The sequence below is a fragment of the Protopterus annectens genome, chromosome 13.part0 (assembly GCF_019279795.1).
Source record: "Protopterus annectens isolate FY-2018-M chromosome 13.part0, PAN1.0, whole genome shotgun sequence".
NCBI lineage: Eukaryota > Metazoa > Chordata > Ceratodontiformes > Protopteridae > Protopterus > Protopterus annectens.
In genome coordinates this window covers 615,338,225-615,350,649 of record NC_056747.1, presented here as the reverse complement: position 1 = coordinate 615,350,649, position 12,425 = coordinate 615,338,225, and the positions used below count along the sequence as shown (strand labels likewise).

General features: G+C 40.1%; 1 protein-coding gene across 1 annotated transcript in view; it reads right to left on the bottom strand.

The window, feature by feature from the left end:
• Positions 1–3,806, bottom strand: part of TEX14 (testis expressed 14, intercellular bridge forming factor) — a 3,435,352-nt gene extending 3,431,546 nt beyond the window's left edge. The window contains exon 1 of the mRNA XM_044054283.1: positions 3,671–3,806. Within this exon, the coding sequence (XP_043910218.1) occupies positions 3,671–3,806 (136 nt within the window). The remainder of the gene's footprint in view (positions 1–3,670) is intronic.
• Positions 3,807–12,425: the final 8,619 nt, after the last annotated feature.

Sequence of the window (12,425 nt, the reverse complement as noted above, 5' to 3'; positions counted from 1 at the left end):
ATTATCATGGTGATTTTGCATATAATCTGATCTGCTTTGCTTTCTTTCTTGTGTCTGTAGTACTGCTACACGCTTCTCCTATCTTGTCCTACTTCTTTCCTGTCCTGTCATAAATCTGATTTGCTGGTTATAAACTTTTACTGAGATCTCTAAATTAGTTTTATTGCTCTTCCTTTGACATCAACTGCTTCACAACAGTTATGTGCTGACCATTCTTCCTGATCCACTACTGTTACATCAGATGCTACAAAGGATGATTCATAGGTTGTTTCAAGGCTATTTTAGTCTAATCACCATGTGTGCCTTGCCAATGCCCACCCTCAGGCTGTACTTACCTTCTTGAGAGGGGAGAGAAGTCAGTTAGTCCCACAGTAAATTTCAGAGTACCCCTCCAGTTTTCCAGGTTTAATTTGAAGGAAGATACTGAATCGCATTGCTTAACCAGAAGAGGAAGGGTATTCTACAGAAAGGGGAGATGCTGGGTGACAAATCCATCTCTCTATTACATTCTGTTTATTTGCTGATGAAGGTTCGGGTGTCTAGTTCTAGATGCTCTCCTCCAAAAAAGAAAGCCAATCTGGTGGTCCCCTGCCATAAACAAACTCTACAACATAAGGAGGAAACTGATGTGAAATAAGGCGAAGTCCTAAGACTGGAAAAACTCCCTTATCAGCCTCAACAAAAAGTTGAAGATCTCTCATCAAATCCTCTAAAGCTAGATATGAAAACAGAATTGTAGCAGATAGTAAAAACAACCACAAGTCCTTCTATACTTATGTAAAGAATCCCCACGGCAATACCCAGATTTGTTCAGAGCTGCTGCACAAGGGCACCTCCTATACAGAGCCAACAGATATTGCCAATATACTGGCTGACAGATTCCGTGCCAACTTCACCTCTCTCTCTCTCCCCCAAAGGACCAATCACAATACCAGTAGATTGCCAGGCACCCAGTATTACTGCTGCACAGGTTAAAACAGCACTGTCCATGGCCAAGAATACAGCTTCTGTGAGACCTGACAATATCCCTGACTGTGTTCTACATGAACTACAGAGTGAACTGGCACCTCACCTGTGTGTCCTGTTCAATCACAGCCTCACCTCAGGCTTTGCCCCTATCGAATGGTGCACTGCTACAGTCTTCCCTCTCCACAAAGAAGGAGCTACTACAGACCCTGGGAACTATCGCCCCATTAGCCTGACGAGTCTGATATGCAAAGCTATGGAACGTAGCATCATGGACCTAATACACAAGATTATAGGGAATCTACAAACTCTGGATCCCACACAGTATGGTTTTGTGAAGGGCAGATCACGCCTACTAAACCTGGTCAACTTCTTTGAGTCAGTCACCAGAGCTGTGGATGAAGGCAAGGTGGTTCATAAACCCTACCTTGATCTGGCCAAGGCCTTTGATACCATTCCCCACTCAGGAATCATAGAAAAGCTCAGTAAGTTAGGCATCAACCCCTATATCACTAGGTGTGTTGCAAACTGACTCACAGATAGAACCCACAGTGTGAAAGTAGCTGACTCCAAGTCAGACTGCCGACTAGTCACGAGTGGAGTCCCACAGAGTTTGGTCCTGGGTCCTCTCCTGTTTGGTATCTACTTCTCTGAAGTCCAGGCCAACACGAGGGGACTCTGGCTGACAAACTTCCCAGACAATTGCGAGTTGGGAGCTATTATTTACTCCCCAAGTGATGTTGACATCCTACAGAATGGCCTCGCTGAGACCAAAGACTAGTGTCAGAACCATGGCCTTAAGCTCAGTACCAAAAAATGTGTCATCATCCCCTTTGGGAAAAACCTGGTTCCCATGAATTACCACATCGATGGTAGTCCACTGAACACAGAAGGCGTTATAAGAGATCTAGGAACACAGGTTGACAGCAACCTCTCTTTTGACCACCACATTGCCACTGTGGTCAGAAAGTCCTTCTATGTGGCACATCTCATTACTAAGGGTTTTGCATCCAGGAAGAAGGAGGTCATTTTCTCCGTCTACTCTTCCCTCATTAGGCCAATCATCGAGTACAATGCCCCATTTGGTATGTACCTCACTAGACACCTGCAACAACTGGAGAGGCTGCAAAAGTACCTCACAAAGAGGATCCTAGGCCTTAAACACTTGTCCTATATGGACAGACTCAAAAGCTCCACAGACCTCAACCTCATTACCACAATCAACAGAACAAGCTGGAGGGACAGGTTCATAACCCAGCAACTGCCCATGCTATGGAATACACTTCCCATACATGTCAAGAGGGGCACCTCACTGGCCCTCTTCAAGAGAAATCTTGATGAGTGGATGGGAATTAGAAAATTCACCCCAGGGATCACTCCAGTGGCTCTACTCGACAGAGACACTGGGAACTAAGGTCAGGTGGCACGATGCCAGGGTAATCCTACGGGCTAGGCTTGTAAAGGCTCCAGGTCCATTAGCCTAGTACATACCTATGAACCTATTAGCTGAGATGTCCGACTTACTGAAATATAGGAGATCAAGTACCACCAGATCTCTAATGGTGCAATCAGCAAGGTACAGATCACCACTCGGGAATCTGTAAGACACAGACTGGAGGGACAACGACAGGGCATCTAGCCTCTCTTGGAAACTAAGGTTTTTAAGACGACAGATCTTTTGGGTTAGGAATTTCTGGAGCATTTCAGGTTTGGTAAAATATCGAGTGAAGTACATCTCAATGGGAGAGATGTACAATATAATGGCAATGTTCAGTGTTCGGAAATGATCAGATTCTGGAGAGACTCTTAAAAGCAAGGTGACAACTGTGACCCAACAGAACATTCTTAAACTAATAAAGTAAAACAATTGCAGGTACTTCTGGCAGGACATAACTTAAAAAAGGCACTCTGTGGTAGCGGCATACAAAAACGCAGGCTCTTTCACAGTCAAGAGTGGGAAAAGAAGAATACAGAGAGAAGTACCTTTTGGTTATTCAAGCTTTCAAGAGGACCACCTGGGGAGCAAGACCAGATAAGGAAAGTTCATATGTATGTGCAGTGTGATGTGTCACATCAACAGAACAGAAGCACAAAGACCCCCTAGGACAAATAATGCAATTAGATGGCGTTCCCCTACATCTTCCACATAAAGCTAAAAAAAGAAAAGAGGAAGTAGCATAACTAAGAGATGCTTTTAAAAAAATGCATCCTTCTGAACCACATTCTCCAATGTGCCACAAATTTACAGTATACTGAAGGAAATTCACATCAGGAACAGAACTTTGTGCTCAAGTTTGAATGAATGGTCTACAAAAGTGATTTTTATTTAAAGTATGAGTCAAGTCTTTATTGGTATAAAAAAGGACTTGTATAAGAGTGATGGCCTTTACCCATACATAAAAAACACAGTTCTCGGTGTACGTTTTTTTAACCCTTAAAATATAAAAATAAGGAACAGTAAATAGAAGCTACCACATCTAACACTGAAATCAGGTAGGAAGACTAAACAGACTAGAAGGGGAATCTTCCTTACCTAGACTCTTTGCTACTACTACATCCATCTCCACACAAACTTATTTCAAACAAATCTATTCTTGGTGGGAGTTTATTACATAGCTCACAAGTTAAGGAACAGTACTTCACAGATCACAGGACTGGTACTTTTACTCATTAACAAATGCTAAGATTTCTCACAGTCTCTTACCTTTCTCGAGAAGCTTTTTCACTTTCCGATAGTTCCCTTCTCTAACATACATGTGCAGCTGACCCTCAATAGTGTCATCCTTCAGCGAGCCAAGCTGAACTGGACAGGGCAGAGGTAATGGCACTACACGAGACATCTTACTGCAGCAGAACAACAAAGTAAACATTAAAACATTATTAAACAGAAGTGTAACTCCGTTTCACAGTACTATACTTCACACTGATATCTATGCAGAGATTGGTAAATGAGAGCAGGAAGGCCTAAGTAAAAATAAAGGTAGCACTTTTACATACACACATCTGCAAATGCATCTGTTAAAGACTGTTTTCAGAAAACTATTTAAAAATAAAAGACAGTTTCCTTGTAAATATACTTTTTAGTGTTACTATAGCTTTACATACAGCAATGCTTTGGCATGTATATAGCTTTCACTAGGCAACCAGGAATCCACTTCAGTATATTTACTTAAATTTCTAGTTCTCTAAATACTTCTCAGTTTACTTCCCAAATTACGAGGAAAAAAATATACATAAAATGCACTGCTCATAACTACTGCTGCACATACAAAGCTCATTTCAGTTCACTACATGCTCTAAAAATTAACAATATTTATCAAAACCATTATAGTATATGATAGTTGAAGACAATCATGAAAATATGAAGTAAAATATTCTGACTAGGTATATAAAAAAAAACTATGATGTGTACGCCAAGATTCACATAGATGTGTTTCAGAGAGGCAATGGCTTGCATCACATGCAGAAATGATACTGCAGTATAAAATGGAGACCCCCAAAACACACTCACAAATATTCCACACACAACACCAATCACATCACAAACAGTAGTCAACACACTAGTGTACCACAGCCCTTTAGGTACAACAATGAACCAACGCAGCCCATAAGGCATAACAATAAATCAAACATGCTAGTCATTGGCGACTCAACAGAGACACACTGATGTCCCCCTCAGCAAGCTCAACAAGGAGAAGGTCAGGGTCAGCTATTTGTCAGATTCTAGAATCCACCACATCACGCACGCACTTAAGTCTCTCCACAACAGGTACAAGTATGACTGTGTCAGTGTCTATGTTGGTTTGAATGACTTGAGACGTACCTCCCTGGACCTTATGAAGAGAGACATGACTGAGCTCTCAGTGTATGTGCTCCAGGCAGGTGTAACCGTAGCCCTAAGCAGCATCCTACCTTCACCAAGAATGATACCACAATGCCAACAAAAAAATGACTGACTTCAACAATTGGCTTAGTTTCTGGTGTCTTTCCAAAAGGATCCAGTGTCTCTCTGCCTGGGATGACGGGCCTCGATGCTTTGCCAGAGATGGCCTCCACCTGTCACCCCTGGGGTTCCAAATCTTGGCCAAGGCTCTTGCCTCCCCCATTGTGTCTTTTTTAGGCTATGTTCCAAAGACAAATCTTCCAACATAAAAGATCTGTCAAAAAGCAAATTGAAGGTCATGCTGCTCAACACTAGGAGCCTTAACCTGAAAATGCACTCACTGGAGGGCCTCCTCACACTGGGAAGATGCCGATGTCTGTGCAGTCATGGAAACTTGGTTCAGGGCTGCGGAGAGCACCCCTGCCTTACCAGGCTATACCTCATTCCACACTTTCCAACCCCAAAATGAGGTCAGAAAGACTAAGGGTGATAGAGTCTTTATCTTCATTAAGAACAGACACACCTCCAGACTTGTTTACCAGCATGACGCACTGGAATTACTCCAGGTGCAACTGACAGTTGGCAAGACACCCAACTAAGTTATAGCCAGCTATGGACGCCCCCGCCATGACTCAGGACACCCACTCCTTCTACCTGGACCTACTTGATTCTGTCAAGGTACCCCCTATCACCCTGATCCTTGGTGACTTTAACTACCCCACCATAGATTGGGTGAACTATTCCTGCACTAATGCACTCACCCATTGACTCCTTGACTTTGTCAGTTCTAACGCACTAGACCAGCTGGTCTCATCCCCCACAAGTGGAGATAACATACTGGACTTGGTTCTCACCAACATGGGCGACCGCTGCACCACTCCCATAATATGTTCTTCCCTGGTGAGATCAGATCATCGGTTTGCCCCTTTTGAAGTTTACATCCCACCCAACACCTCCCCAGCTGTAACCAGGCTAAAAAAACTTCTCAAAATCTGATTACAACCTCGTAAGGGAGGGTATCATTAGCTTCACACCACCACCACCCTCAGAGGATGCAGTCAACTATGCTGAACAGTATGCCAGTACAGTATACAAGCACCTGTACAAATGCATGGACTCAGCCATACCAAACAGAACTAAAACCTGCTCCTCAAGGAAACACAAACCTGTCTGGTGGACATCCTATATCAAGAGGCTTTACAACAAAAGGTAGAAACTGTTGTCCAAGGGTAAAAAGGAAGAACAAATTCCAAACTGGAAAAACTTCCTCCTTTACCTCAACAAACAAATTACATCACTAGTGAAAACCTCCAAAGCCAATTATGAGTTGAAACTAGCCCCACGAAACAAAGAGAAACCACAAGTCCTTCAGTTACGTTAGGAAACTCCATGGCAAAGCCCAAGTTTGTTCTGAATTAGATGTCTGATGCTGAAAAACATATCACAAAAATACACACATTAAGCGCTTTCATCTGTCAAGCAGACTTCTTCAGAATAATATGAACTGTTACTGCACTCTTTAAATAACTAGATTTGGCGCCAACACACAAGCATAGTTAAGCATTTAAACACATATTATACCATTAAATGAATGTATGAATATTTAAATATTGTAATGGCTATTTTACTATTGCTCAACATAACCAAACTTACAAAAATTAACAAGAATTAATTGAATGAATGAATGCATGTTGTAATCACTATAATACCATTTTACTATCCAGGTGTATTCTGTATCCTTCATAACAACATGACTGTGTAACTTCATATTTGTGTACCTCCATATAGATTGAATACTATAACCCTTTACAATATACTTTAAACAATTTATCTTAACATAATCATGATGGGTAACACTGTCTTAGCTAGACTTATAAATATATAAATATATAATTATAACCTAGTAAAAATGAATGTACATATAAGAATTCCATATATAATAGTAATAGTAATAGTAATGCATGACTTTATATATCTTGATAAAAATGTTGTGGTTAGTTTTATAAAAATATTAATTTCTTAGAAAATATAAAAAAATTTAAAATATTGATATTTAATATTTAATATAATATTAATGAAATTGATAAAATATTGATATATATTATAAAAATGAGTTGAAATGATTAAAAAGTTAACAAAGTTGTAAAAGTTAAAAATGATTGAATATTGAGTCAGTATATATTATCTAAACCTTCCTTAAAATAATAACTTAAGTGTTGGTACTATTTAGCCATGATGAGATACGGTTTAATACTAATAAAATCATTAATACCAGGATAAGTAGTGGCGTCTGCAAATATCTGCCATCTACTCTCTTTCATTGCTAACTGGGCTTTAATATTACCACCATATGGTGATTGTCCTACAGTGTCAATGATGTTAAATTTAAAATAATGATTGTCATTATTGTGCATAATGTGCCGGTATAAGGCATTCTTGTTGTCATGATTTCTTATACTATATAAATGTTCATAAATGCGACATTTGAAATATCTCTCTGTCTTACCAATATAGTATGCATTACATGCCACACACGTTGCTAAATAAACCACAAATTTGGTGTTGCAATTGCCATGTCTGCTATATATATATGTTCTATTAGCATTTTCCAATTTACATCCTCTTTCCTCATTAATGTATTTGCATTGGTTGCATGCTCCACATTTTTAGTAGTAGATGTATTTCCTTCTTTCTTATAATTTCCTTTGGTTTCCAACAACCTCTTTATATTTAGTCCAGTTTTATATACAATTTTGGGATACGTCCCCAACATCAGTGTAGATTCATCATTACGTATAACCTGATTCCATCTGTCTTTTATAAAATTTTCAATGTAGCAAACTGAGGGTGAATACATTAATACACAAACCCTTCGACTAGGTTCATCACCTGGGTTTTTGGCTGTTATAGAATGTACACTATCAAAATTCCCCAAAAGGGACATATACTTTTTACCCCATTCACTGATAACATACTTGACAGTGTCTGCCAAAAGGTTGGCTGGATACCCTTTAATAATGAACATAGATTTAATATGTTCCATTTCTTTCAACATGATTTCCCTAGTGGAGGACATATGAGCAGCTCTGATACATTGCCCTTTAAAGATATTTTTGAACACGTGGGGAGGATGATTGCTACTATAGACCAAGTAGTCGTTCAAGAAAGTCTCCTTCCTATAAATATTTGATATAAATCCATTGTCCCCTTGACTTATATACGTGTCCAAGTATGCAATGCCACTAGTGCTAATGGCATGCGTAAACTTCAGAAATTCAGTGGTGTTGTTAATATAGCTGATAAACTCAGTAATCTTGTCTATCGGTCCATCCCATAGCACAAACAAATCATCTAAAAATCTGGTGTAATGAACAATATACTGGTAATGTTCAGATTTAAATAGATATTCCGATTCCCATTCAAACATCACCAGATTGGCAAATATGGGAGCACATGCTGCTCCCATTGCAACACCTTTAGTTTGTTTAAAAAATTCATTTTCAAACTGAATGTAATTGTGGTCTAAGACCAACCCCATCATGTCTGTAATGAGGCATATTTTATCCCAACTCAAACTGGAACATTTCCTCAAACTACTGCTAAAATACTCTAACCCCAGATCCCTAGGGATGCAGGAGAATAGATCAATAACATCAATGGTTATAAAAACAAGGTTATTTTTCCAAACATGAGAAGTTAACTGACCCAAGAATGTCCATGAGTCTTTGGTTAGATGTGGGATGTTTTTATACACAGGTTTGGCCCATGTGTCTATAGCTACACCCAAAGGGAAGGTTTTGGCTTTGCTTCCTGATATGATTGGCCTAAAAGGGGGGTGTAAAAGGTTTTTGTGCACTTTTGGAATCCCAACAATCATAGCTAGTTTGGGGTATTCCACTTTTAAAAAATTATAGGTGTCTGAACTGATCCTATTGTCTAACATATATTCCTCTAGTGCTAAATCAATACGCCTGTAGCCTATATTGATCTCATTAAGAGATATGGCGTCATAATTGCCAGATTGATGCAATATATGATATATTTCATTGATGTAGTCCATGTTGTTAAATACTACTATCCCCCCCCCCCCCTTTGTCTGGTTTCATTAACCTTACCTCTTTATTGTTGACAAACTTGAATAAACATTTATATTCCTCCTCTGTCAGATTACCCTCAGGTCCTAAACTGTCGCTCTTGTCCGCCTTGAGATTATTTCTAAGGCTGTAGATATCACTACATACCATTTTCTCAAAGTTAGATACTTTTGTATTGTTAGGTGGTATAAACGTACTTCTTTTCTTAAGACCTGGGGGTACCTTATTGGTGGTTTCTCCATTACTGTCAAAGTGAATGGCTAAATTTAGTCTCCTGCAAAATAGTTTGATTTCAACAATGGTGTCTACTAAGTTGAATCTGACAGTAGGAATGAATTTCATACTTTGGAGAATACACTAAAAAATTCCTCAGTAAGCTCAAGGTTAGTGTAATTAAACACATTAAACCCTTGTTTTGAAACCATAATTTTATTTTCTTGTGTGTCATCTTTGCCTCCTGCCTCTTCCTGATAATTTCCTGTATCGTTAAGTATATTGTAGTATTCTGGGCCTATTGCTAGGGAGTATTGTACATTTTCATCAATGGGTTCACAAACATGTTCTATATGTGTATCTTCCACTTCATGTATATTTTCCACTATTCTAATCATCTCATTCTTCTGTTCCTTGTTAAATATGTGTTCTTTGAAGGTGGATAAAACCTGCCCCCTTGAAAATTTGTATCTCCTTCTGTATTCCTATGTTCATAATGTCCATCCCTATCATGGTTGTTAATCATACTATTTTTTGGCCAAATGTAGGCCCTTTTACTCTCATACTGATCAATGTCTCTAGCTATCTTCCTTTGCTTCCTCTCATAAATTGCAGAAGCTTTCCGATTTGCATCTACAAATTGTTTGTCGTACAATTCAACCCATTCATTAAACATATGATTGTTAATAATTTCCACATTTAATTTGTCTACATCTGATATAGCACATGCTAATTTAACATCATTTTTCTGCATTAATAACTTGATGTAGTCAAAACCAAAACTGTCAAACAGTTTATTGAAATCCTCAATAGTTGCATGATTTAAATCTTGTCCCATCGGTACTTTAAAAAACCTTATACCTTTGGGTACAATTTTTAAGGCTAAACATTTGCTAAAATAAGCATTTTCTATTTTTAAGTTTTTAATAACTGTAAGTTTTTTGCCCAATGCATATATCGTATCTCTAATACAGTCTTTTATCATATGTTTAGTATCAACCATTTGTTTTTCACTGCTATATCCACCATCATGTTTGTTATGCTTTTCAAAATCAACATTTTCATTTAAAAAATGGTCTAAATGACCTATCATTCCTTCATTGTTTATATTGTCCAAAGCTAAAGTCTTTAACTTGTTGATTTTCCCTCCTTTGGCTACATTGGGACTAGAATATAATTCAGTACCTTTATTAATGTCAACATGCTTCCTGGTAATAGCAGAGTAAGTTGTTGCAGATATCTGGCGTTTCGGTCTCGCCCCCAATCGCTCTGCCTCATCTCGGACATGGAAGAAACTAAAGTCGAAGGTAAAATCACCCGCCGATGATTTACTGTTGTTCACATCCAAGTTTTCACTCAAGCCCCCTTCCTGTAAGGAGTATACACCACAATCTGTCCGGTTGCCCTGGCCATTAGGGATTTCCATCTGCGTGCTCGCATTCGTATTAGCAGCAGATGATGCCGCTCTTCTTGCTGAATAGGAACCTTCATCTCCGTTGGAATTACCCTGTTGCTTGTCCCTTGTGCTGATTTCACCATGGGAATTGGTGACTGTCAGCGAGCGCCCGACTAGTTCGAGCAAGCGGGACACTTCCTCCTTCAGTGCAGTAACATCCGAACGTAGCTGAGCTATAGCCTCGTTGTCCAATGAAGCCTGAGACCCCACGTCGTTCTCCATACCAGAGACCAATTGTTCGGAATTAGTACTTAATGGTACCACTTACACTGATCCTGCTTACTTAGCCAATCTACTAGCGGATAGGTTCAGCACAAACTTCACCCCCTTTTCACCCCCCCAAAGCCCCAGTCGAAATCCCTGATACTTGTCCCACACCTCACATCTCTGAAGATCAAGTGTCAAAGGCCCTATCCATGGCAAAGAACACAGCATCCATGGGACCTGATGTGTTCTGCACCATCTCCAGCAAGAACTAGCTTCTCCATTGAGCATCCTATTCAACCACAGCCTAATTACAGGCTTCCTTCCAGCAGAGTGGAGAACTGCCACTGTCATCCCCTTGCACAAAGGTGGTGCCACTACTGACTTGGGAAACTATCACCCCATTAGCTTGACAAGTCTGATCTGAAAGCCATGCAGCGTATTACTGTGGATCTCATAAACAAGGACATAGGCAATCTCCAAGCATTTGATCCCACCAAATTCGGATTCATCAGGGGCAGATCTTGCCTACTGAACCTAGCTGACTTCTTTGAGACTGTCACCAAGGCCCTGGATGAGGGAAAATCAGTACATACAGCTTACCTTGACCAGGCCAAGGCCTTTGACACAATCCCCCATATGGGCATCATCGAAAAGCTAACACAACTTGGTGTTAATCTCTATCTCATAAGATGGGTGGCCAACTGGCTCACAGATAGGACCCACAAGGTCAAAATAGGGGCCACAACCTCCGACAGCAGACCTGTCACTAATGGTGTTCCCCAGGGATCTGTCCTGGGACCCCTACTGTTTGGCATCTACTTCTCAGAGGTCTGGGCAAAGACAAACGGCCCGTGGCTGACCAAGTTTGCGGATGACTGTAAGTTGGGTACTGTCAATGACTCCTCAAATTATGCTAACATACTGCAAGAGAGTCTCACAGTTACAAATAACTGGTGCCAAAGTCATGGCCTTAAGTTAAACAGAAAAAAAAGTATTATCGTACCATTCAGCAGAAACACAGCCCCTACGGATTACCACATCAATGGCAAACCCCTAAGCTCACAACCTGTGGTGAGAGACCTGAGTACTCAGGTTGACAACAATCTCACATTCGACCATCATGTGACGGTGGTGGTCAGAAAAGCCTTTTACTTGGTTCATGTCATAAGTAAAGGGATTGCATCCAGAAAAAGGAGGTTATTACCTCTCTGTACTCCTTACTCATTAGACCTATAATTAAGTATAAAGCCCCATTTGATATGTACCTCTCCAAACACCTGCACCAACTGGAAATACTTCAAGAGAATCCATGGTCTCCAACAACTGTCCTATGCGGACAAGCTCAAATCACTGTCAATCTACTCGGTATCATACAGGTTGCTCAGAGGTGAACTATGTCTCGCCTACAAGCCAATATCGGACCCTGCCCTACTAGAGATGCTCCATATCCGTAAGTCTAACTCCTCATGCATTACCCACTTGACAGGCCTAAATCTAATATGCGACAGCAACAAAACCTACTGAGAGACAGGTTTGTCTTCCAGAGGCTGCCCCATCTCTGGAATAGACTTATCATACATGTCAAACAGAGTACCTTGCTGACCCA